At 48.7% G+C, this 27,422-nt stretch overlaps 1 protein-coding gene across 5 annotated transcripts in view; it reads left to right on the top strand.

Moving 5' to 3' along the window:
• The window catches only part of LOC130333996 (T-cell differentiation antigen CD6-like), a 241,920-nt gene that overhangs the window by 153,860 nt on the left and 60,638 nt on the right, over positions 1–27,422 (top strand). For 4 of the 5 annotated variants that reach the window (XM_056553853.1, XM_056553854.1, XM_056553852.1 and 1 more), the window contains exons 6-7: positions 8,258–8,374; positions 23,213–23,284. The exons of the other annotated variant lie outside the window; for it this stretch is intronic. In XM_056553853.1, the coding sequence (XP_056409828.1) occupies positions 8,258–8,374; positions 23,213–23,284 (189 nt within the window). The remainder of the gene's footprint in view (positions 1–8,257; positions 8,375–23,212; positions 23,285–27,422) is intronic. 5 annotated transcript variants of the gene reach the window in all.

Below are 27,422 nucleotides of genomic sequence, written 5' to 3'. Positions count from 1 at the left end.
TATTATCAGCACTGTGATGTGTATTAGGATTATATTATCCTGTATATATTATTTATAGGAATATGATCAGTGACGCCATAGTGAAGACTAGATGTATATTATCAGCACTGTGATGTGTATTAGGATTATATTATCCTGTATATATATATTATAGGAATATGATCAGTGACGCCATAGTGAGGACTAGATGTATATTATCAGCACTGTGATGTGTATTAGGATTATATTATCCTGTATATATATTATAGGAATATGGTCTGTGACGCCATAGTGAGGATTATTTGTAGGGTTGCGGTCAGTGACGCCATAGTGGGGATTATATATAGGGTTACGGTCAGTGACGCCATAGTGAGGATTATTTATAGGGTTACGGTCAGTGACGCCATAGTGAGGATTATTTATAGGGTTACGGTCAGTGACGCCATAGTGAGGATTATTTATAGGGTTACGGTCAGTGACGCCATAGTGAGGATTATTTATAGGGTTACGGTCAGTGACACCATAGTGAGGATTATTTATAAGGTAACGGTCAGTGACGCCATAGTGAGGATTATTTATAGGGTTACGGTCAGTGACGCCATAGTGAGAATTATTTATAGGGTTACGGTCAGTGACACCATAGTGAGGATTATTTATAGGGTTACGTTCAGTGACGCCATAGTGATGATTATTTGTAGTGTTACGGTCAGTGACGCCATAGTGATGATTATTTATCGGGTTACGGTCAGTGACGCCATAGTGAGGATTATTTATAGGGTTACGGTCAGTGACGCCATAGTGTGGATTATTTATAGGGTTACGGTCAGTGACGCCATAGTGAGGATTATTGATAGGATTACGGTCAGTGACGCCATAGTGAGAATTATTTATAGGGTTACGGTCAGTGACACCATAGTGAGGATTATTTCTAGGGTTACGGTCAGTGACGCCATAGTGAGGATTATTTCTAGGGTTACGGTCAGTGACGCCATAGTGAGGATTATTGATAGGGTTACGGTCAGTGACGCCATAGTGAGGATTATTTATAGGGTTACGGTCAGTGACGCCATAGTTAGGATTATTTATAGGGTTACGGTCAGTGACGCCATAGTGAGGATTATTTATAGGGTTACGGTCAGTGACACCATAGTGAGGATTATTTGTAGGGTTACGGTCAGTGACACCATAGTGAGGATTATTTATAGGGTTACGGTCAGTGACACCATAGTGAGGATTATTTATAGGGTTACGGTCAGTGACGCCATAGTGAGGATTATTTATAGGGTTACGGTCAGTGACGCCATAGTGAGGATTATTTATAGGGTTACGGTCAGTGACGCCATAGTGAGGATTATTTATAGGGTTACGGTCAGTGACGCCATAGTGAGGATTATTTATAGGGTTACGGTCAGTGACCCCATTCTGGGTATTTTCGGCCTCTTTTAGGGTTCGGATCCTTTCTATTCATTAATTTTGTTCTCTGTTTTATCGCTGCTCTATGGGGGGAACCGGCTTTATACTATATAGGATAAGTTTGCTATAATGAAGTCTTACCTACCTCATTATGGGGCGGATGTTACCTACCTCAGTATGGGGCGGATGTTACCTACCTCAGTATGGGGCGGATGTTACCTACCTCATTATGGGGCGGATGTTACCTACCTCATTATGGGGCGGATGTTACCTACCTCATTATGGGGCGGATGTTACCTACCTCATTATGGGGCGGATGTTACCTACCTCATTATGGGGCGGATGTTACCTACCTCATTATGGGGCGGATGTTACCTACCTCAGTATGGGGCGGATGTTACCTACCTCATTATGGGGCGGATGTTACCTACCTCAGTATGGGGCGGATGTTACCTACTTCAGTATGGGACGGATGTTACCTACCTCAGTATGGGGCGGTTGTTACCTACCTCAGTATGGGGCGGTTGTTACCTACCTCAGTATGGGGCGGATGTTACCTACCTCAGTATGGGGCGGATGTTACCTACCTCATTATGGGGCGGTTGTTACCTACCTCAGTATGGGGCGGTTGTTACCTACCTCAGTATGAGGAGGATGTTACCTACCTCAGTATGGGGCGGATGTTACCTACCTCAGTATGGGGCGGATGTTACCTACCTCAGTATGGGGCGGATGTTACCTACCTCAGTATGGGGCGGATGTTACCTACTTCAGTATGGGGCGGATGTTTCCTACCTCAGTATGGGGCGGATGTTACCTACCTCAATATGGGGCGGATGTTATCTACCTCATTATGGAGCGGATGTTACCTAACTCAGTATGGAGCGGATGTTACCTACCTCAGTATGGGGCGGATGTTACCTACCTCAGTATGGGGCGGATGTTACCTAACTCAGTATGGAGCGGATGTTACCTACCTCAGTATGGGGCGGATGTTACCTACCTCAGTATGGGGCAGTTGTTACCTACCTCAGTATGGGGCGGTTGTTACCTATGTCAGTATGGGGCGGGTGTTACCTACCTCAGTATGGGGCGGGTGTTACCTACCTCAGTATGGGGCGGTTGTTACCTACCTCAGTGTGGGGGGGTTGTTACCTACCTCAGTATGGGGCGGGTGTTACCTACCTCAGTATGGGGTGGATGTTACCTACCTCAGTATGGGGCGGTTGTTACCTACCTCAGTATGGGGCGGTTGTTACCTACCTCAGTATGGGGCGGATGTTACCTACCTCAGTATGGGGCGGTTGTTACCTACCTCAGTATGGGGGGGATGTTACCTACCTCAGTATGGGGCGGATGTTTCCTACCTCAGTATGGGGCGGATGTTACCTACCTCAGTATGGGGCGGTTGTTACCTACCTCAGTATGGGGCGGTTGTTACCTACCTCAGTATGGGGCGGTTGTGACCTACCTCAGTATGGGGCGGATGTTATCTACCTCAGTATGGGGCAGATGTTACCTACCTCAGTATGGGGCGGTTGTTACCTACCTCAGTATGGGGCGGATGTTACCTACCTCAGTATGGGGCGGATGTTACCTACCTCAGTATGGGGCGGATGTTACCTACCTCAGTATGGGGCGGTTGTTACCTACCTCAGTATGGGGCGGATATTACCTACCTCAGTATGGGGCGGATGTTACCTACCTCAGTATGGGGCGGTTGTTACCTACCTCAATTATGGGGCAGCTGTTACCTACCTCAGTATGGGGCGGATGTTACCTACCTCAGTATGGGGCGGTTGTTACCTACCTCAGTATGGGGCGGATGTTACCTACCTCAGTATGGGGCGGATGTTACCTACCTCAGTATGGGGCGGTTGTTACCTACCTCAGTATGGGGCGGATGTTACCTACCTCAGTATGGGGCGGATGTTACCTACCTCAGTATGGGGCGGTTGTTACCTACCTCAGTATGGGGCGGATGTTACCTACCTCAGTATGGGGCGGATGTTACCTACCTCAGTATGGGGCGGTTGTTACCTACCTCAGTATGGGGCGGATGTTACCTACCTCAGTATGGGGCGGATGTTACCTACCTCAGTATGGAGCGGATGTTACCTACCTCAGTATGGGGCGAATGTTACCTACCTCAGTATGGGGCGGTTGTTACCTACCTCAGTATGGGGCGGTTGTTACCTACCTCAGTATGGGGCGGATGTTACCTACGTCAGTATGGGGCGGATGTTACCTACCTCAGTATGGGGCGGATGTTACCTACCTCAGTATGGGGCGGTTGTTACCTACCTCAGTATGGGGCGGTTGTTACCTACCTCAGTATTGGGCGGATGTTACCTACCTCAGTATGGGGTGGATGTTACCTACCTCAGTATGGGGCGGATGTTACCTACCTCAGTATGGGGCGGATGTTACCTACCTCAGTATGGGGCGGGTGTTACCTACCTCAGTATGGGGCGGTTGTTACCTACCTCAGTATGGGGCGGTTGTTACCTACCTCAGTATGGGGCGGTTGTTACCTACCTCAGTATGGGGTGGGTGTTACCTACCACAGTAGAGGGCGGATGTTACCTACCTCAGTATGGGGCGGATGTTACCTACCTCAGTATGGGGCGGTTGTTACCTACCTTAGGATAGGCGGGTGTGTACCTACCTCAGTATGGGGCGGTTGTTACCCACCTTAGTATGGGCGGGTGTGTACCTACCTCAGTATGGGGCGGTTGCTACCTACCTCAGTATGGGGCGGATGTTACCTACCTCAGTATGGGGCAGTTGTTACCTACCTCAGTATGGGGCGGATGTTACCTACCTCAGTATGGGGCGGATGTTACCTACCTCAGTATGGGGCAGTTGTTACCTACCTCAGTGTGGGGCGGATGTTACCTACCTCAGTATGGGGCGGATGTTACCTACCTCAGTATGGGGCGGATGTTACCTACCTCAGTATGGGGCGGATGTTACCTACCTCAGTATGGGGCGGTTGTTACCTACCTCAGTATGGGGCGGATGTTACCTACCTCAGTATGGGGCGGATGTTACCTACCTCAGTATGGAGCGGATGTTACCTACCTCAGTATGGGGCGAATGTTACCTACCTCAGTATGGGGCGGTTGTTACCTACCTCAGTATGGGGCGGTTGTTACCTACCTCAGTATGGGGCGGATGTTACCTACCTCAGTATGGGGCGGATGTTACCTACCTCAGTATGGGGCGGATGTTACCTACCTCAGTATGGGGCGGTTGTTACCTACCTCAGTATGGGGCGGTTGTTACCTACCTCAGTATGGGGCGGATGTTACCTACCTCAGTATTGGGCGGATGTTACCTACCTCAGTATGGGGTGGATGTTACCTACCTCAGTATGGGGCGGATGTTACCTACCTCAGTATGGGGCGGATGTTACCTACCTCAGTATGGGGCGGGTGTTACCTACCTCAGTATGGGGCGGTTGTTACCTACCTCAGTATGGGGCGGTTGTTACCTACCTCAGTATGGGGCGGTTGTTACCTACCTCAGTATGGGGCGGGTGTTACCTACCACAGTAGAGGGCGGATGTTACCTACCTCAGTATGGGGCGGATGTTACCTACCTCAGTATGGGGCGGTTGTTACCTACCTTAGGATAGGTGGGTGTGTACCTACCTCAGTATGGGGCGGTTGTTACCCACCTTAGTATGGGCGGGTGTGTACCTACCTCAGTATGGGGCGGTTGCTACCTACCTCAGTATGGGGCGGATGTTACCTACCTCAGTATGGGGCAGTTGTTACCTACCTCAGTATGGGGCGGATGTTACCTACCTCAGTATGGGGCGGATGTTACCTACCTCAGTATGGGGCAGTTGTTACCTACCTCAGTGTGGGGCGGATGTTACCTACCTCAGTATGGGGCGGATGTTACCTACCTCAGTATGGGGCGGATGTTACCTACCTCAGTATGGGGCGGATGTTACCTACCTCAGTATGGGGCGGATGTTACCTACCTCAGTATGGGGCGGATGTTACCTACCTCAGTATGGGGCGGATGTTACCTACCTCAGTATGGGGCGGTTGTTACCTACCTCAGTATGGGGTGGTTGTTACTTTCCTCAGTATGGGGCGGATGTTACCTACCTCAGTATGGGGCGGTTGTTACCTACCTCAGTATGGGGCGGTTGTTACCTTCCTCAGTATGGGATATCATTACTATATCTAGTAACTGAGCGCACTTCTATGGCTATCCTCATACCTCACCTTCCGCTGCCCTCTATATACATTTGCTCTCTGATTGTTCTGTATATATAATACCCCTACGCTATTTACACCCCTGAGGACGTTCGGACACTTTTTAGAAACGCGTTGGGCAATGTGCAGAGGGGTTGATTATTGATATACGTCTATAGTGAGCAGATTGTTATAAGTGTTATTCTTTACTACAGGAGATTTATTTCCGTATTATTCTATATATTCTGCTGATTGGACACTTATGTGCTGTACTTATCTCTTAGTAAAAGTTACGTCTTATGGCCCCTTATATATTTATTAATTTACAATTATCTATGATCCGCTAAGGTGGTAGAGACCGATTAACGTGTAACCTCATCTCTTCACGTATTGCATGATGATAGTGATCACACAAGTTTATCCTCCTGCTATCCTCCCCTTCATCTAACCTCCTGCTATCCTCCCCTTCATCTAACCTCCTGCTATCCTCCCCTTCATCTAACCTCCTACTATCCTCCCCTTCATCTTACCTCCTGCTATCCTCCCCTTCATCTAATTTCCTACTATCCTCCCCTTCATCTTACCTCCTGCTATCCTCCCCTTCATCTATCCTCCTGCTATCCTCCCCTTCATCTTACCTCCTGCTATCCTCCCCTTCATCTATCCTCCTGCTATCCTCCCCTTCATCTAACCTCCTGCTATCCTCACCTTCATCTAACCTCCTGCTATCCTCCCCTTCATCTTACCTCCTGCTATCCTCCCCTTCATCCATCCTCCGGCTATCCTCCCCTTCATCTAACCTCCTGCTATCCTCCCCTTCATCTAACCTCCTGCTATCCTCCCCTTCATCTGACCTCCTGCTATCCTCCCCTTCATATATAACCTCCTACTATCCTCCCCTTCATCTTACCTCCTGCTATCCTCCCCTTCATCTATCCTCCTGCTATCCTCCCCTTCATCCATCCTCCTGCTATCCTCCCCTTCATCTATCCTCCTGCTATCCTCCCCTTCATCCATCCTCCTGCTATCCTCCCCTTCATCTAACCTCCTGCTATCCTCCCCTTCATCTATCCTCCTGCTATCCTCCCCTTCATCTAACCTCCTGCTATCCTCCCCTTCTTCTTACCTCCTGCTATCCTCCCCTTCATCTAACCTCCTGCTATCCTCCCCTTCATCTTACCTCCTGCTATCCTCCCCTTCATCTTACCTCCTGCTATACTCCCCTTCATCTATCCTCCTGCTATCCTCCCCTTCATCTACCCTCCTGCTATCCTCCCCTTCATCTATCCTACTGCTATCCTCCCCTTCATCTTACCTCCTGCTATCCTCCCCTTCATCTTACCTCCTGCTATCCTCACCTTCATCTTACCTCCTGCTATCCTTCCCTTCATCTATCCTCCTGCTATCCTCCCCTTCATCTAACCTCCTGCTATCCTCCCCTTCATCTAACCTCCTGCTATCCTCCCCTTCATCTAACCTCCTGCTATCCTCCCCTTCATCCAACCTCCTGCTATCATCCCTTTCATCTTACCTCCTGCCCCCTTCATCTTACCTCCTGCTATCCTCCCTTTCATCTTACCTCCTGTCCCCTTCATCTTACCTCCTGCTATCCTCCCCTTCATCTTACCTCCTGCTATCCTCCTCTTCATCTTACCTCCTGCTATCCTCACCTTCATCTTACCTCCTGCTATCCTCACCCTCATCTAACCTCCTGCTATCCTCCCCTTCATCTTACCTCCTGCTATCCTCCCCTTCCTCTAACCTCCTGCTATCCTCCCCTTCATCTGACCTCCTGCTATCCTCACCTTCATCTTACCTCCTGCTATCCTCCCCTTCATCTAACCTCCTGCTAAACTCCCCTTCATCTTACCTCCTGCTATCCTCCCATTCATCTATCCTCCTGCTATCCTCACCTTCATCTTACCTCCTGCTATCCTCCCCTTCATCTAACCTCCTGCTATCCTCCTCTTCATCTAACCTCCTGCTATCCTCCCCTTCATCTAACCTCCTGCTATCCTCACCTTCATCTTACCTCCTGCTATCCTCCCCTTCATCTTACCTCCTGCTATCATCCCCTTCATCTTACCTCCTGCTATCCTCCCCTTCATCTAACCTCCTGCTATCCTCCCCTTTATCTTACCTCCTGCTATCCTCCCCTTCATCTTACCTCCTGCTATCCTCACCTTCATCTATCCTCCCCTTCATCTAACCTCCTGCTATCCTCCCCTTCATCTATCCTCCTGCTATCCTCACCTTCATCTAACCTCCGGCTATCCTCCCCTTCATCTTACCTCCTGCAATCCTCCCCTTCATATATAACCTCCTACTATCCTCCCCTTCCTCTATCCTCCCCTTCATATATAACCTCCTACTATCCTCCCCTTCATCTATCCTCCTGCTATCCTCAACTTCATCTTACCTCCTGCTATCCTCACCTTCATCTTACCTCCTGCTATCCTCCCCTTCATCTAACCTCCTACTATCCTCCCCTTCATCTTACCTCCTGCTATCCTCACCTTCATTTTACCTCCTGCTATCCTCACCTTCATCTAACCTCCTGCTATCCTCCCCTTCATCTTACCTCCTGCTATCCTCCCCTTTAGCTTACCTCCTGCTATTCTCACCTTCCTTTAACCCTTATTGTCTTGCAGGGTTCCCCATGGTCCATGTGTCCTCACAGTATTTGGTCCTCGCCTGCGCAGCCCTTTTATCGCTCCTTCTGGCCTCCATTGTCATTTCTGCAGTGATCATCTTGAGATTACAGAAGAGTAAGGATGATTATTATGGCGGGGGTTGTGTACTGCACTTGGGTAGGGTTGTGTACTGTACTTGGGGGGGAGGCACCTTATAGGGTTGGTTGTTTGTAGATTTATTTAAACCTGCCTGGTTGTATAAAATTAACCCTTCAGAGCAGTGACAAGGTGATTTCTCCCTGCTCTTATTAGCCCTGAGAGCCCCCTCCATGGTGCACAGTTATTTCTCATTCTCTACATTTCAGGAGGCATATCCTAGGTAGGACCTCCTTTCCGTTACATGTCTGGCCAATCACAGCACAGCAGATACTCCCCTCTGCTATGCCATGACATAGGGGAGGCGAAAGTGCATTGAGCTGGATAGGCTTCACCGTTCTGTGGGAAGATTTACAATACATTACTGTAGATGACCTGGATGGGAGGAAAGGGTTACTCTAAGCTCTGAACTGCAGCTGCTGAGAAGCTAAAGGAAGGTGGAGAGTTTACTCTGCAGCTCCTGTGGACATACAACAGTATGTACACAGGTACAGGGGACAGCTGCTCTGAGACTTATGGGTGATTAGAAATGGGAGGGAAGCCTTGATTTACCTTTGATGAACAATGTGGATCATTTTTACAAAGCAGACTGGCTTTAGCGGTATACAAGCCAGGGGTTCTGCTCCTCCTATACATAGCACATGCTAAGCCCCACCCCCACTTCCTGTGATCTGTTTTGCTGAAGCTGTCACTAGAAGCAGATTTCCCATAACAACAGGCACTGGACACCTAATAGCCAATACTTTAGAGCTGTTTTCTGGAGTGAGGAGTCATTTTTTGTAACTGAAGTGAAGTATGTTGGAAATCACATGGGATATCACATGGTGAGAAGATGTCTGAAAAAAGAGCGAAACACAGTGAAATCCGTCTGTTCTTATACATGGAGTTCATCAGTAAATCATCACAACATCTCTTCACACATTCAATGCTCTTACAGCAAAGAATCCTGGTCACCTCTGGAGATTAGACTTCATTCCTCCAGCAGGTGGGGGCGCTGTTATCTTATACATGGAATAGCTTTATGCTGTATTTTGTGTACAGGCCGACCCTATACATTATTGTACATACCGCCTCCTCTTACACATCTCCATCCAGGGTTCTTTTTTTTTTTTTTTCAATTGTAATTTTTATTAAGAATTTTCACCAAAGGAAGAACCTAAGGTACAGTAACAGAAGCAACTGTAAAATAAACAGGAACGCATGCAGCGATCCAAAAAGTACTTAGCATATATAGCAGGTCATCAGCAAACAATGAACAGGGTCAGGCTGTAAAACAACCAATAAAGATACAGAAAAAACAAGATACAAACAGAAAACGAGACGACAGAGAACAGACACAATCAACGACAAAGATTCACAAAACCACAGGAACAGAAGACCAAACAAAGGGAAGAATAGAAGGAAGGAACTACTCAGGGAGGTCCCAGGGGTCCCACACAGAGAGGTACAACGAAACAGTGTTATTTAGGGACGCGGTCAGAGACTCCAGGGACCGGATCTCACCAATCCGGGCCACAAGGTCATTCTCAGACGGGGGAAGTGTGCTCTTCCAAAACTTAGCAATCAATGTTTTAGCAGCTAACACAACATAAACAATTTAAATGGTTTCTTGGACAAGGCCCTATGTGACAGGTGCAGGAGGTATACCAAGGGGTCAAGAGGGACTACTACATCCAGAACCAGACCAATTAAGCGAGCCATAACCCCCAGAATCCCTGTATAAACGGACAAGACCAGAAAATGTGATAGGTGGACCCAATTCCCAGCGCCAGCACTGCGGAGGGAAAGAGGGGTTCAATCTGTTGAGGAGTTCAGGAGGGTGATACCAGCCCATGAGCAACTTATATTAGGTCCTTATAAGCCGTACAAAACGACACCCTAGAGGCCGGTCCCAAATTATCTTCCATTGTGGAATAGTGATACTGGTATTCAAGTCCCCCTCCCAGCAGTTCATATAGCGATGTTTAGGGTCAGCCCCTCCTATGGGAGAGTTGAGAATAGAGTAAATAGCTGAGAGGAGGCCTTTTTCCTGCGGTCCCGACGGCATAGTTGTTCAAATCTTGTGGGCGTAGACACTGTCAGAAGAGGACATCTAATGACCAAGTTGTAGATAATGAAACAGCTCAGACGGGGAAGGCCATTCCGGGACATCAGCTGCTCAAAGGGAAAAAGAGTACGAGATCTAAAGTGTACAACATCAGCCCAACAGAAAAGCCCCCTTGGACCCCACTCCCGCACCATAGCAGAGGTCAAGCCTGTTGGGAAGTGAGGATGGTAGAGAAACGATCTCATCGGGGAAGACAAGGAGGCCAATTTAAATTTGACTGAGCAATAATTCCATACATACCGAGAGAAGGCCATCGGACCGAAGAGGGGGCCCAGAGGGGGGAGAGGAAAGAGGGAGAGTCCAAAGAAGGGAGTTAGGATGAACAGGGGCTAACCCAAGCTTCTTCAATTCCATCCATCTGCTATAGGCATGATAGGAGGACCACGCGCCAGATGACGTAAGTGAGCTGCCCAATAGTATTTGGTGACATCTGGCACCCCTAGACCTCCGCAAGAATGGCTAGCCATCATAACCGCCATAGGGAGGCGATGATGCTTAGCATCCCAAATAAGGCAAAAAATGGAGGATTGGAAGGCGCGGAGAGCCGAGAGGGGAACCCGTACGGGGAGAGTTTCGAAAAAATATAATAATTTAGGGAGAATCGTCATTTATCCAGGGTTCTTTTCATTAGTGTGTGGTAATGGGGCCGATGTTGTTACCCTGGGAACAGATGGCATTAACCCCTTGTATTTGTGACGCCAGGGCATGATTTATCCTCGATACCACCTGAAGGTATACCACTGGATCCTGGGTTGGCACAGGGGCATTAATGACTCCGAGGACAAGTTACGGATAACGGAAGCTTTACTGGGGGTAACAGATGGTAAAGTCTATACAGATCAGCCAGGGCCCACGGAGGTGACCAGTGATGCAAAGACCTTAAGGGGCTTGCTGGGACTTGTAGTAGGACTGGACAATTGGATGCAGACCACGCTGACTTGACAGATGACAGGGACTGACTTGACTTGACTCATAAAGCTGTGACTTTATCTTACTTGAATTGATGGTGGCTGCAGGACTGGACTTTGAGGCATTCAACACACACACTAGACAGGACTGACCTCAGCAGGAAGGGAGAGAAGCTCCACCTAGGACTTATATGGGGGAGACTAGCAGGGAGCCCATAGGTCACTCTTGGGGTCACCTGGTCACTGGTACCTCCTGGGTAACAATCACATGACATAACTCTTAAAGATAACAAAACATATTATCATAACCAATATGGTGGGGAACTGCGTGTATAAAATATAACCTTTAATGATATCAATAAAATCACCAAAAGTAATTGTGCTAGTGAAGATAAAAAAGAATTAAATTGATATAGCCCTCCTATGCTCAACGTATAAATTACGCAGCATAGGATGTGGATTGCTCCCAACGCGTTTCAACCTAAGTTAAAGGCATCATCAGGGGAGGCTTACGCAATCTTGGCTACAAATGTTATAATTGAGATTTGGCTCAGGTCAAATCAATATTTATTATGCCATAGATGACCCCGCCATAAATTATAATCAATAAGCACTTTACTGGTGCTAGTTAGCACCACAGGGTAACACTGTATGTCCGGTCTCCTGAAAAAAAAGGGGGGAAAGGAAAATACAGTCTCAGACATATATCCATATTGCATGATTCATGTGTACACATGCAATGCATGATAGCTACTCACGGCCTAGAACCAGATTCCGGCACCTAGAGAGAACAATATACAATATAAATGTCACTCTATTGCCCTTTGGCATATCAGACCTGAAAAGCAAACATGGGGCCGCAAGCGGCTACTTACGATTATCCCTGTAGTTCGCGGCTTATCCGGTGCAGCGCGACACCCGCAGTGGCGGGGAGCTGTTAGTGCATAGTACAGCTACCGCGCGCTGACACCGGCAAAGCCGGCGTCTGGCGTCATATCCTATCGGCTGGTGCATACGTCAGCCGACCGCACCCCCTGTGACGTAGCAGGGGGAGTGGTACTGATATGCTGACAGCACTGAATGCCGAACGGATATATTAACTATTTCGTGACTTGTGCTGAATAACTTCACTGGGTAAGAACTTTGTAAAGCTTGGGATACAATATCCAGAAATTGAACCAGGGCTCTTGTGGTGACCGCTCGGGCCGTAATAGGTCTGCCTTCACATCAGGACACGATCATCTGCAGGTAGGGCACCAAATTATACCTTAAGTAGGCACAGGGTCCCCGGATGGAAGCTACCCACAGATGACCGGACACTGGCTACAAAGACAGACCCATATTTATTGTTAGCCCTCAAAAATTCATACAGCCAATGTTTAAGAGATTAAATAGGAAAGGTTATTAAGAAACCCATAAGCCAGATATTTCTCATATATCCAGATGTGTTACATACATGTAAAGTTGTGAAACACCACAGGAGGAGGAATTGGATAAATAACAGAATTATGTAAATATGTACCAAAAAAGATAATAAATACAACTAGACCACAACTGCTGCGTGCTTATATGGTTGTATTTTAAAGTTGGTTAATTATTGGCCTTAATGTACCAGAGATTTTATTGTTTGAGTGGGGGTCCCCACAGGGGATTCTGATATGGAATTGTGGTTGAGGGATAATGATATGGGCCTAGGGAGCCTGACTGCTCCTATCTTATCTAGGTCGCCCTAAAAAGGGCGACCCCGCTCTCCAACCTCCTGGGTCCCTAAAGACCCTATCTAACGGTGAGGCTACCTCGTAGACCTACTAAGGTCTCCTCTGTCTACCTATCTTCTCACCGTATATTAACAGTGGGGGCCCCCATCTTAACTATTTACAGAAAGCACGCAAAGTTTAACTGGTCATTAAGACCATGTGGGGTATGTGTATTTAGTTTGTGGATCCAACGGCATTCTTTTTGAAGCAATATCCTGTCTATATCACCACCCCGTTGCGATGGTCTAACTCTTTCGATCCCTATAAATGTTAATGTTCTCGGGTTACCACCATGCATCTGATTGACATGCATGGCCACTGATGTCTCTCTCCTGTTCCTCACATCACCTAAGTGTTCTAGCGCACGGCGTTTAAATTCCCTGGACGTTTTGCCCACATAGCGTATTGAGCACTCACATTGTATCAAATATATTATATATCTAGAGCTGCAGTTAATAAAGTCCCATATTTTTATTACCTCGCCAGTGATATCGTTTGTAAAGCTTTTTGTTTTGAGTACACTCGTACAGGCCTCACAGTGGCCACACTTAAAACAGCCTATCGGACCTGGGTTGCTATCCAGCCATGTGGTTGCCTGTCTCTCTGGAAAGTAATGGCTGGGGCTGACTAAGTCTCCCAGGTTCCGACCTCTTCTATATGTAACCTGGGGATAATCCGCTATAATCTCCCTGATGTCTTGGTCCATACGCAAGATATCCCAATGTTTATTTAGAACCTCACGTACTGCCTATGCTTCATGGTCGTACGTAGCTATTATGCGTGTACTACTATGTGTCATGTCCCGTGGTTTAGGTGTTAACAGGTTTTCTCTTGGTGTGGCCAGTGCTTGTTTGTAAGCTGAGTTCAAAACATGTCGGGGGTAACCTCTCTCCAAAAATCTAGACTGTAAGTCTCTCGCTTCTCTGACAAAGTCTCTAGGGTCAGAACAGTTCCCCGCGGGATACCCCTTTTGAGGGGTCCCAGGTGGCAACTCTCCCACCTCAGGAGACTGTTGGTGGCCGTGTTTTTCCTGTGAATGGTGGTACGTAAACCTCCCGTGGTGTCCTTATGTATGCACACATCTAGAAATGACAGACTGGCTTCATAAATCTCAGATGTAAAAAATAAACCAATGTTGTTGTCATTAAGGGATTTGAGGAATTCCTCAAAATCCACTGTACTCCCTTGCCAGAGAATCAAAACATCATCAATGAAACGTGCCCATAAAAGGGCACGCTCACTGAAGGATTCTCTTTGATCGGCAAAGGCAATGGACGCTTCCCACCAGCCTAGGGTCAAGTTAGCGTATGTGGGGGCACAAGGGCTCCCCATGGCTGTGCCCCTAAGCTGGTGGTAAAGCTTGCCATTAAACAAAAAGTAATTATGAGTTAATGTAAACTCCAAAAGCCACAATACCAAGGTGTTGTGAGGTTGTAAATGAATACCTCTAGACGAGAGGAAATATGCTACGGCTCTCAGGCCGACTTCATGGGGAATCGACGAGTAGAGAGCTTCTACATCTATGCTAGCAAGTAAAGTTCCTTTGTCTACAGTAAGACCCTCCAGTTTTTTTAGAAGGTCCATTGTATCCCTCGTATATGAGGGAAGTGCCAGTACGAAGTCTCTCAAAACTCTGTCGATATATATGCTAACATTCTGTCCTAGACTTCCGATACCTGACACAATGGGGCGACCCTTGAGAGGGGTCGCCCGCTTGTGTACCTTCGGAAGTGCATAAAACGTTGGTATAACAATTGTTTTAGGAAGCATGAATTCACACTCGTCTTTGCTAATTAACTTTTCCCTCAAAGCAGCATTTAGTAAGATTGATAACTCACTTTTATACTTTGCAGTCGGATCTTGTGTCAGTATCTCATAGGTTAGTTTGTTATTGAGCAGTCTGTAACACATCTGTTTATATTGCATACGGTTAAGTACCACTATATTACCACCCTTGTCTGCAGACTTAATTATCAACCTGGGATCTGCCTGTAGTTGTTTAAGGGCATTTCTCTCCCTGGCAGACAGGTTGTTTCTTGATCGAGACAGGGGTGGGATCGACAGTGACTTTAAATCCCTTAGTACAAGCTCAAGAAATACATCCACACAGGATGTATCTCCTATTGGTGGGAATCTTTTACTTTTAGCCTTACAAGTGGTGAAGGGCCCCTCTGATCTAGGTCTTTCATTTTCATCCAGGAGGGAGGCTAACTCTCTAATAGCCGGAATCTCATTAATATTAACACCCAGCTCTTGGCATTCTTTTCTTTCCCGTATTTTATGGAACTTATGCCATTTTAAACGACGGGCGAACAAATGGAGGTCCTTTGTCCACATAAATGAATCAAATCCCGTGGTGGGTACGAATGATAACCCTTTGACTAGGACCTCCAGTTGTTCGCCAGTTAGAGCGTATCCTGATAAATTCACCACTTGTAATGCACTACTAGAATCTGTAGATTGATTTATCTTTGCCGGGTTGGGTAGGGATCTCTGGCCTCCTGGTTCCCCTCCGCTAAAAAACCAGAGGATGAGGCAGAGGAACCTTCCCCATTCCATTCTGTATTTTTAGTTTTGCGGGATGAACCTCTACTCCGATTAGAACCTCGACCACGTCCCCTATTACCCCTGGGTCCTCCCCTTCCCCGGTAATTAGATGTTCCAGACCTATCACTATCTCCTTGATCGTTATCTGATGACGATACCTCAGTCTCAGTTTCTCTATTCACTGGTGATCTGTTGATCACTGAGTACGCTTTGTTTTCTCTGAAGTCTTGGAGATCACGAATAAACTGAGCGTGCTTGCGTTCCTTCAACTGATATTTAAATCTCTCAATACTGTTGTGTGCCTGTGTCTCCTTGGTAGAAAATTCTGGATCGTCCTTAAATTTCAGGACGATTTCTTTTTGTTCTTTTAATTTGTTTTCTGCTGTAATCAAATTGTTTTTTTCTTCCTCCAACAATATCTGAATAAATCTCAGTGAAGTATTAGTTGCTTCAGTTTCCCACTTCTTTAGGACAGCGGGAGTTCTTAACCTAGCTGCTGGGAGAACAGGGATTCGAAGGCCTCTTGGTACTATACCGTGTTTAATATAGCTCTCGAATCCCTGAACCACAATTCCATATCAGAATCCCCTGTGGGGACCCCCACTCAAACAATAAAATCTCTGGTACATTAAGGCCAATAATTAACCAACTTTAAAATACAACCATATAAGCACGCAGCAGTTGTGGTCTAGTTGTATTTATTATCTTTTTTGGTACATATTTACATAATTCTGTTATTTATCCAATTCCTCCTCCTGTGGTGTTTCACAACTTTACATGTATGTAACACATCTGGATATATGAGAAATATCTGGCTTATGGGTTTCTTAATAACCTTTCCTATTTAATCTCTTAAACATTGGCTGTATGAATTTTTGAGGGCTAACAATAAATATGGGTCTGTCTTTGTAGCCAGTGTCCGGTCATCTGTGGGTAGCTTCCATCCAGGGACCCTGTGCCTACTTAAGGTATAATTTGGTGCCCTACCTGCAGATGATCGTGTCCTGATGTGAAGGCAGACCTATTACGGCCCGAGCGGTCACCACAAGAGCCCTGGTTCAATTTCTGGATATTGTATCCCAAGCTTTACAAAGTTCTTACCCAGTGAAGTTATTCAGCACAAGTCACGAAATAGTTAATATATCCGTTCGGCATTCAGTGCTGTCAGCATATCAGTACCACTCCCCCTGCTACGTCACAGGGGGTGCGGTCGGCTGACGTATGCACCAGCCGATAGGATATGACGCCAGACGCCGGCTTTGCCGGTGTCAGCGCGCGGTAGCTGTACTATGCACTAACAGCTCCCCGCCACTGCGGGTGTCGCGCTGCACCGGATAAGCCGCGAACTACAGGGATAATCGTAAGTAGCCGCTTGCGGCCCTATGTTTGCTTTTCAGGTCTGATATGCCAAAGGGCAATAGAGTGACATTTATATTGTATACTGTTCTCTCTAGGTGCCGGGATCTGGTTCTAGGCCGTGAGTAGCTATCATGCATTGCATGTGTACACATGAATCATGCAATATGGATATATGTCTGAGACTGTATTTTCCTTTTCCCCCTTTTTTTTCAGGAGACCGGACATACAGTGTTACCCTGTGGTGCTAACTAGCACCAGTAAAGTGCTTATTGATTATAATTTATGGCGGGGTCATCTATGGCATAATAAATATTGATTTGACCTGAGCCAAATCTCAATTATAACATTTGTAGCCAAGATTGCGTAAGCCTCCCCTGATGATGCCTTTAACTTAGGTTGAAACGCGTTGGGAGCAATCCACATCCTATGCTGCGTAATTTATACGTTGAGCATAGGAGGGCTATATCAATTTAATTCTTTTTTATCTTCACTAGCACAATTACTTTTGGTGATTTTATTGATATCATTAAAGGTTATATTTTATACACGCAGTTCCCCACCATATTGGTTATGATAATATGTTTTGTTATATTTGATGCTGAGAATAATTGGATCTCCTGGTAAGATCTGTACCTTCATAACATACAACTATAGTATAACTCTTAAAGATGCAACACATTTTATAATACAATACATTGCAGAACATATGTACAGGGGGAAACAGGTGCAAGGGGCCCAGGGGACACTGAAGGAGGCTGCCTGACAGGACAGCAAGAGTACGGGGTAACATCTCCTGTACTGGGCCCCCACAAGCTCCCCCTCTTAAATACAGTTGTCCTTGACACCCATTCCTGGAGGGTGGATGGCGGAAGTGGCCATTGGGGCCTAGTGACAGTTCCTGGGGCATTATACAAAATGTCCTTCACAGGTCTGGTTATAGAACAAGGTAGAAACGAGTCCATGTCGCACTGTGATTGTCCATACATGCTCATTGGTTTGGTAAACATGTGGGATTAAAAAGCTTTGTAACTGCTCTAGGAACACATTTTAGACCATAATACACCCAAGTTTGCAGATTGGGCTGCCGGAGGCTTTCTACCCAATGCTTTGGCTGCTGGGGCCCCTTCTGTTGTTAACACTTCTCCCCTGAACTAAGTAGTTTGATACTATATAACCATTTTACCTCTCCATAATGTACTCTGCCTCTACACGTGTCTTACTTTTAGTTTCAGGGGAACCCTCTGGCCAGTAGAGTACCCTGTACACAAGGACAGAAAAATGTTAGACAGATATATATATATATATTGGACATTTGTGGACTGGGACTACAAGTAATGTTACAGTCCGAACTTAAGTGTTTACTTATGAACTGACTATGTGTGGTACATAACCTTGCACATTATATTGTGAGCTAATCTTTGTACCTTGCGAGAATTTGTCCTTGTGTTGGCCTTTGGGACCTGCACAACACCACTTCTGGATAGTCTGGAACGCCTTCTTCTTTGGGAGCTCTTGGAACGTCTGGAACGGCAGCTGGCTCTTCCTCAGCAAACTCGGGAGCTGGAATTCGTCCAGGACTAGTTGGATGTGGAGTCGCTGGCAGCAGTGGTGGAGAGACTGGTGACAGGGTCGGCACTCTAGAGACGGGGGTATAAGCTGGAGCCAACGGTGACAAGACTGGGACTGATGTGGAGATTAGTGTAGGTTGGACCAGCCCTGGGGTTGGTGAGACACAGAAGATCGCCGGACGACTCGGAGAAAACATGGGGAAATCCATAGATGGGTGGATCCCTTTGCCTGGGATGTATTCTCTTGCAGGTCTGACAGCTGGAGAAGATGGTGCTGGAAGCACTGGCAGATCTTCTTTTAGACACAATTTGATCCGTTTTCGGGGAACAACTTGCGGCTTATACCCATGCTTTTGTGCTTAGTACACATCAGAGTCTGGATAGGGTATGGCCGTCACCGTGTACGGTTCTGTCACCCAGATAGAGTCTAACTTATTGGTTCTTGGAAACTTCCGCAGCCACACTTAGTCGCCCAATTGAAGTGCTTTGGCAGAGGCATGACGGTTGTAGTCCTGTCGTTGTCCTTGCTGAGCCTCGCCCATCTTCTTGCCGACAATTTCTTTGGCTTCTTGGATTCTTCTCTGGTGGTCAGAGACCCACTCCAGGGAGGTATGTGTTGAGGACCATTGCCGCATCTCTTCGGGGAACCAGAATCTGATTAAGTCGATCACCAGAGACCGGATCCAAAGAATTTCTGTACAACAGTACTTTGTGCACAAACAGTCGCTTCCTCTAACGCTGGTCCCTGGTGTTGTCCTGTGAGCAATTGCTCACAGGAGGGAAAGAGTAAAAGACAAACAAACTCTGGATCCTCTCTTTAAAATCCCTCAGGGTGAAGGGGTCTCTATTGTAGGTGGGGAGGACAGGGTTCCATATGAATACCGGTGCAGATGCTGGAACACCAAGACTGTTGATGCTGACTGCAGGTAGAGCTGGCAAGATCCTGGCTGCTGGGGCAGGTGATGACCTCGCTGCTGGAGATGAAGGGGTGCTGCCGCCTGGTTGATCTGGAGAGCTGGGTTCTGACATCTTGTTGAGTTTTGAGTGCGCTGTTGCTTTAAGAAAAATAAGGTGCTTTCCCCTTTAAGATTATTACTGAAGTGCTGCAGCGGCTTGGACTTGACTGATGGGGGTACTGTAATGGATGCTCCCCCTCTATTTTGCTGGCACCTGGTTGTAATTCATCTTGTGACCAGACTTGCAGGTACTAACGGGTTAATGCTAACAGGTACTGACACCGGAGACTTAATACTTGTCCAGTTGGCAAAATCTTCCCCTGTGCAAAAGAGCGCAGCTCTTTGGTTCCTCCTCGCTTGATTGAAGAGGGACTGATGGGGGCGGAGCTGCGATTGCTCTCGCACGTGGGAAACACCGGACCAACTTTATCCTTTCAGGTACCACCTCTATACAGTTCACAGTAGCAGATAACAGTCTTTTCTTCACCTCCCCCTCTATTTCACAAGCGCCACGAGTAAACCACATTTGCAAAGTCCCGTACACTTTCTGGTGCGGACTTATATCGCAACGGCATGCGGTTTCTGCAGACACTATTGGACACAGTTCAGACTGGGGGGAGGACTTGTGGCATAAGGCACACACCCGTATCCTGTTCGTAGGACACCAAAAGTTGTGGTAGCGGGGTGTAATGAGGGCAGATGTTGTTACCCCAGGGGCAGATTGCATTAACCCCTTGTATTCGTGATGCCAGGGCGTGATTTAGCCTAAAACCACCTGAAGGTTTATCGCTGGATCCTGTGCTATGCACGGGGTTCACCTGGTCACTGGTACCTCCTGGGTAACAATCACATGACATAACTCTTAAAGATGCAACACATTTTATAATACAATAAACTGCAGAACATATGTACAGGGGGGAAACAGGTACAAGGGGCCCAGGGGACACTGAAGGAGGCTGCCTGACAGGACAGCAAGGGTACGGGGCAACATCTCCCGTACTGGGCCACCACAAGTGTTTTTGTACTAGTGTTATTTTCAGATCACACGGATGTTCCTGTGTGTGTTGTGTCTCTTTACACTAAGTTGTGCTGCTTTCCGTGCTTTCCTGTGGTTTTGCAGATCTGATTCTCACACCCTGCAGGGACCACAGTATCTGAGCCCTAGATGTTACACAGTTTACCCTGGAGCACAGTGACAGCCCCCCCCGACATAAATGAGAGATCACAAGCCTTGAAGGTTCCCTTCCATGGTCCCCACCACACGTTCCCCACCACACCCCGGTGCAGGTACTGTAACTTCAGTGTTCTAGTGCCCACGTGTGTAAATTGCAAAGATAACTGCGTTCTCCTGTGTGTCAGAATGAGGATGTGTAGACCAGGCAGTGTGCAGACTTCTGATCACAGTGGACTCACAGTCCAGCATTAGGGAGGAGTATAAAACTCCCCACCCCCTCACCTCGACACTAATGCTCCAGGCCTCTCGTATATTCAACTTGTATCTCCTCCTCCAGTCTCTCCATAACATCAACTGGTGGAATGGAGAAGAGGCACTGGTCATGTGAGCAGAACTATCACCCCTCTCAATGATGTCTCTATCTAAGGGCCTAGTCATAGAACATGGAGAAGAGGCACTGGTCATGTGAGCTGAACTATCACCCCTTTATGATGTCCCTATGTGAGGGCCTGGTCATAGAACATGGAGAAGAGCCACTGGTCATGTGAGCAGAACTATCACTCCTCTCAATGATGTCTCTATCTGAGGGCCTAGTCATAGAACATGGAGAAGAGGCACTGGTCATGTGAGCAGAACTATCACCCCTCTCTATGATGTCTCTATCTGAGGGCCTAGTCATAGAACATGGAGAAGAGGCACTGGTCATGTGAGCAGAGCTATCACTCCTCTATGATGTCCCTATGTGAGGGCCTGGTCATAGAACATGAAGAAGAGGCACTGGTCATGTGAGCAGAGCTATCACCCCTTTATGATGTCCCTATGTGAGGGCCTGGTCATAGAACATGGAGAAGAGCCACTGGTCATGTGAGCAGAACTATCACTCCTCTCAATGATGTCTCTATCTGAGGGCCTAGTCATAGAACATGGAGAAGAGGCACTGGTCATGTGAGCAGAACTATCACCCCTTTATGATGTCCCTATGTGAGGACCTGGTCATAGAACATGGAGAAGAGCCACTGGTCATGTGAGCAGAACTATCACTCCTCTCAATGATGTCTCTATCTGAGGGCCTAGTCATAGAACATGGAGAAGAGGCACTGGTCATGTGAGCAGAGCTATCACCCCTCTCTATGATGTCTCTATCTGAGGGCCTAGTCATAGAACATGGAGAAGAGGCACTGGTCATGTGAGCAGAGCTATCACTCCTCTATGATGTCCCTATGTGAGGGCCTGGTCATAGAACATGAAGAAGAGGCACTGGTCATGTGAGCAGAGCTATCACCCCTTTATGATGTCCCTATGTGAGGGCCTGGTCATAGAACATGGAGAAGAGGCATGGTCATGTGAGCAGAACTATCACCCCTCTCTATGATGTCTCTATCTGAGGGCCTGGTCATAGAACATGGAGAAGAGCCACTGGTCATGTGAGCAGAACTATCACTCCTCTCAATGATGTCTCTATCTGAGGGCCTAGTCATAGAACATGGAGAAGAGGCACTGGTCATGTGAGCAGAGCTATCACTCCTCTATGATGTCCCTATGTGAGGGCCTGGTCATAGAACATGAAGAAGAGGCACTGGTCATGTGAGCAGAGCTATCACCCCTTTATGATGTCCCTATGTGAGGGCCTGGTCATAGAACATGGAGAAGAGCCACTGGTCATGTGAGCAGAACTATCACTCCTCTCAATGATGTCTCTATCTGAGGGCCTAGTCATAGAACATGGAGAAGAGGCACTGGTCATGTGAGCAGAGCTATCACCCCTCTCTATGATGTCTCTATCTGAGGGCCTATTCATAGAACATGGAGAAGAGGCACTGGTCATGTGAGCAGAGCTATCACTCCTCTATGATGTCCCTATGTGAGGGCCTGGTCATAGAACATGAAGAAGAGGCACTGGTCATGTGAGCAGAGCTATCACCCCTCTATGATGTCCCTATGTGAGGGCCCGGTCATAATACATGGAGAAGAGGCACTGGTCATGTGAGCAGAACTATCACCCCTCTCTATGATGTCTCTATCTGAGGGCCTGGTCATAGAACATGGAGAAGAGGCACTGGTCATGTGAGTAGAGCTGTCACCCCTCTCTATGATGTCACTATCTGAGGGCCCAGTCATAGAACATGGAGTGGAGGCTCTGGTCATGTAATAAGACCTATCACTCCTCTCTATGATGTCTCTATCTGAGGGCCCAATCATATCCTATTAAAGTTGGGTCTGGAATCTCTCCTTATAACAGCAGTGGATCCCATTATAACCTTCTCTGAATTCTTCTGATCCAGTCTGGTGTTGTTTGGGCTTCCAGTTCTGTTTATGGTGACATCATGACCCAACCCTATAAGACCGAGCTTACCCAGAAATGATGTCCTGCCCCCTAGATCATCAGGATCATATTGTCTCCTTACATCTCAACTATAGTGTGGACCTTCTTTATATTGCAGAAATCTCCATACAAAATGTGTCACTTCCCAAGAGCAATGAACGCTGGAACGCCAGAGAGAGCAAGCAGCCAGGTAAGAAGAGGAGCCATCACCCCCATTAAACCATGGTCCCCACAACTAAGTCATCCAGACTTCTGACTCCATCCAAAGTAGAACACTACACATTAGTGTCAGCTGAGCAAACCGATATCAGTGCGATCGCCCAACCATATAATGTCTATGGAGGAGGAGGACAGAGGGGTCTGGAGGAGGAGGACAGATGAGTCTGGAGGAGGAGGACAGAGGGGTCTGGAGGAGGAGGACAGAGGGGTCTGGAGGAGGAGGAAAGAGGGGTTTGGAGGAGGAGGACAGAGGGGTCTGGAGGAGGAGGACAGAGGGGTCTGGAGGAGGACAGAGGAGTCTGGAGGAGGAGGAGTCTGGAGGAGGAGGACAGAGGGATCTGAAGGAGGAGGACAAAGGGGTCTGGAGGAGGACAGAGGGGTCTGGAGGAGGAGGACAGGGGGGTCTGGAGGAGGAGGACAGGGGGGTCTGGAGGAGGAGGACAGGGGGGTCTGGAGGAAGAGGACATGGGGGTCTGGAGGAAGAGAACAGAGGAGTCTGGAGGAGGACAGGAGTCTGGAGGAGGAGGACGGAGGCCTCTGGAGGAGGAGGAGGACAAAGAGGTATGGAGGAGGAGGAGGACAGAGGGGTCTGGAGGAGGACAGAGGAGTTTGGAGGAGGACAGAGGGGTCTGGAGGAGGACAGAGGAGTCTGGAGGAGGACAGAGGGGTCTGGAGGAGGAGGAGGACACAGGAGTCTGGAGGAGGAGGACAGAGGAGTCTGGAGGAGGAGGAGGACACAGGAGTCTGGAGGAGGAGGACAGAGGGGTCTGGAGGAGGACAGAGGAGTCTGGAGGAGGAGGACAGAGGAGTCTGGAGGAGGAGAGAGGAGTCTGGAGGAGGAGGACAGAGGGGTCTGGAGAAGGAGGACAGAGGAGTCTGGAGGAGGACAGAGAAGTCTGAAGGAGGAGTCTGGAGGAGGACAGAGGAGTCTGGAGGTAGAGGACAGAGGAGTCTGGAGGAGGACAGAGGAGTCTGGAGGAGGAGGACAGAGGAGTCTGGAGGAGGACAGAGAAGTCTGGAGGAGGAGTCCGGAGGAGGACAGAGGAGTCTGGAGGAGAAGTCTGGAGGAGGACAGAGGAGTCTGGAGGAGAAGTCTGGAGGAAGACAGAGGAGTCTGGAGGAGAAGTCTGGAGGAGGACAGAGGAGTCTGGAGGAGGAGGACAGAGGAGTCTGGAGGAGAAGTCTGGAGGAGGACAGAGGAGTCTGGAGGAGAAGTCTGGAGGAGGACAGAGGAGTCTGGAGGAGGAGGACAGAGGAGTCTGGAGGAGAAGTCTGGAGGAGGACAGAGGAGTCTGGAGGAGAAGTCTGGAGGAGGACAGAGGAGTCTGGAGGAGGGGGCTTTCAGAACATGTTAATGCTTAGCTGAGTTGTCTATGGGGCGATCAGGAGAAATAATTGTAGGACAGACAGCTGCCTAATGTGTATTACTATGTGAAGTGTGGTAATGTGAGCCGGATCGGTGGCTCATCTATGTTGGTAAAGTAAGGTGGATCGGTGGCTCGTGTGTTGGTAAAGTAAGGTGGATCGGTGGCTCATGTGTGTTGATAACGTAAGACGGATTGGTGGCTCATGTGTGTTGGTAACGTAAGACGGATTGGTGGCTCATGTGTGTTGGTAACGTAAGACGGATCGGTGGCTCATGTATGTTGGTAATGTAAGACGGATCGGGGGCTCATGTATGTTGGTAACGTATGACGGATCGGTGGCTCATGTATTTTGGTAACGTAAGACGGATCGGTGGCTCATGTATGTTGGTAACGTAAGACGGATTGGTGGCTCATGTGTGTTGGTAACGTAAGACGGATTGGTGGCTCATGTGTGTTGGTAACGTAAGACGGATCGGTGGCTCATGTGTGTTGGTAACGTAAGACGGATCGGTGGCTCATGTATGTTGGTAATGTAAGACGGATCGGTGGCTCATGTATGTTGGTAACGTAAGACGGATCGGTGGCTCGTGTGTTGGTAACGTAAGACGGATCGGTGGCTCGTGTGTTGGTAACGTAAGACGGATTGGTGGCTCATGTATGTTGGTAACGTAAGACGGATTGGTGGTTCATGTATGTTGGTAACATAAGACGGATTGGTGGCTCATGTGTGTTGGTAACATAAGACGGATTGGTGGCTCATGTGTGTTGGTAACATAAGACGGATCGGTGGCTCGTGTGTTGGTAACGTAAGACGGATCGGTGGCTCATGTGTGTTGGTAACGTAAGACGGATTGGTGGCTCATGTATGTTGGTAACGTAAGACGGATCGGTGGCTCATGTGTGTTGGTAACGTAAGACGGATCGGTGGCTCATGTGAGTTGGTAACGCAAGACAGATTGGTGGCTCATGTGTGTTGGTAACGTAAGACGGATCGGTGGCTCATGTGTGTTGGTAACATAAGGCGGATCAGTGGCTCATGTATGTTGGTAACATAAGACGGATCGGTGGCTCATGTATGTTGGTTACGTAAGACGGATCGGTGGCTCATGTATGTTGGTAATGTAAGACGGATCGGTGGCTCATGTGTGTTGGTAACATAAGACGGATCGGTGGCTCATGTGTGTTGGTAACGTAAGACGGATCAGTGGCTCATGTGTGTTGTGTGCTCTTGTGTGAGGGAGCTACTGCTGCGGAGCCTCCAGCGTGTGTGAGGGAGCTGCTGCTGCGGAGCTTCCAGCTTGTGTGAGGGATCTGCTGCTGCGGAGCCTCCAGCATGTGTGAGGGAGCCGCTGCTGCGGAGCCTCCAGCTTGTGTGAGGGAGCTGCTGCTGCGGAGCCTCCAGCTTGTGTGAGGGATCTGCTGCTGCGGAGCCTCCAGCTTGTGTGAGGGAGCTGCTGCTGCGGAGCCTCCAGCATGTGTGAGGGAGCCGCTGCTGCGGAGCCTCCAGCTTGTGTGAGGGAGCTGCTGCTGCGGAGCCTCCAGCTTGTGTGAGGGATCTGCTGCTGCAGAGCCTCCAGCGTGTGTGAGGGATCTGCTGCTGCGGAGCCTCCAGCTTGTGTGAGGGATCTGCTGCTGCGGAGCCTCCAGCTTGTGTGAGGGATCTGCTGCTGCAGAGCCTCCAGCGTGTGTGAGGGATCTGCTGCTGCGGAGCCTCCAGCTTGTGTGAGGGAGCTGCTGCTGCTGTGGAGCTTCCAGCTTGTGTGAGGGATCTGCTGCTGCGGAGCCTCCAGCATGTGTGAGGGAGCCGCTGCTGCGGAGCCTCCAGCTTGTGTGAGGGAGCTGCTGCTGCGGAGCCTCCAGCTTGTGTGAGGGAGCTGCTGCTGCGGAGCCTCCAGCATGTGTGAGGGAGCCGCTGCTGCGGAGCCTCCAGCTTGTGTGAGGGATCTGCTGCTGCAGAGCCTCCAGCGTGTGTGAGGGATCTGCTGCTGCGGAGCCTCCAGCTTGTGTGAGGGATCTGCTGCTGCGGAGCCTCCAGCTTGTGTGAGGGATCTGCTGCTGCAGAGCCTCCAGCGTGTGTGAGGGATCTGCTGCTGCGGAGCCTCCAGCTTGTGTGAGGGAGCTGCTGCTGCTGCGGAGCTTCCAGCTTGTGTGAGGGATCTGCTGCTGCGGAGCCTCCAGCATGTGTGAGGGAGCCGCTGCTGCGGAGCCTCCAGCTTGTGTGAGGGAGCTGCTGCTGCGGAGCCTCCAGCTTGTGTGAGGGATCTGCTGCTGCAGAGCCTCCAGCGTGTGTGAGGGATCTGCTGCTGCGGAGCCTCCAGCTTGTGTGAGGGATCTGCTGCTGCAGAGCCTCCAGCGTGTGTGAGGGATCTGCTGCTGCGGAGCCTCCAGCGTGTGTGAGGGATCTGCTGCTGCGGAGCCTCCAGCTTGTGTGAGGGATCTGCTGCTGCAGAGCCTCCAGCGTGTGTGAGGGATCTGCTGCTGCGGAGCCTCCAGCTTGTGTGAGGGAACTGCTGCTGCTGCGGAGCTTCCAGCTTGTGTGAGGGATCTGCTGCTGCGGAGCCTCCAGCATGTGTGAGGGAGCCGCTGCTGCGGAGCCTCCAGCTTGTGTGAGGGAGCTGCTGCTGCGGAGCCTCCAGCTTGTGTGAGGGATCTGCTGCTGCGGAGCCTCCAGCTTGTGTGAGGGAGCTGCTGCTGCGGAGCTTCCAGCTTGTGTGAGGGATCTGCTGCTGCGGAGCCTCCAGC

This window comes from Hyla sarda, unplaced genomic scaffold (genome assembly GCF_029499605.1).
Source record: "Hyla sarda isolate aHylSar1 unplaced genomic scaffold, aHylSar1.hap1 scaffold_421, whole genome shotgun sequence".
Lineage (NCBI taxonomy): Eukaryota > Metazoa > Chordata > Amphibia > Anura > Hylidae > Hyla > Hyla sarda.
Note: the sequence above shows the minus strand (reverse complement) of the source record. Positions and strands in the feature narration are given on the sequence as shown.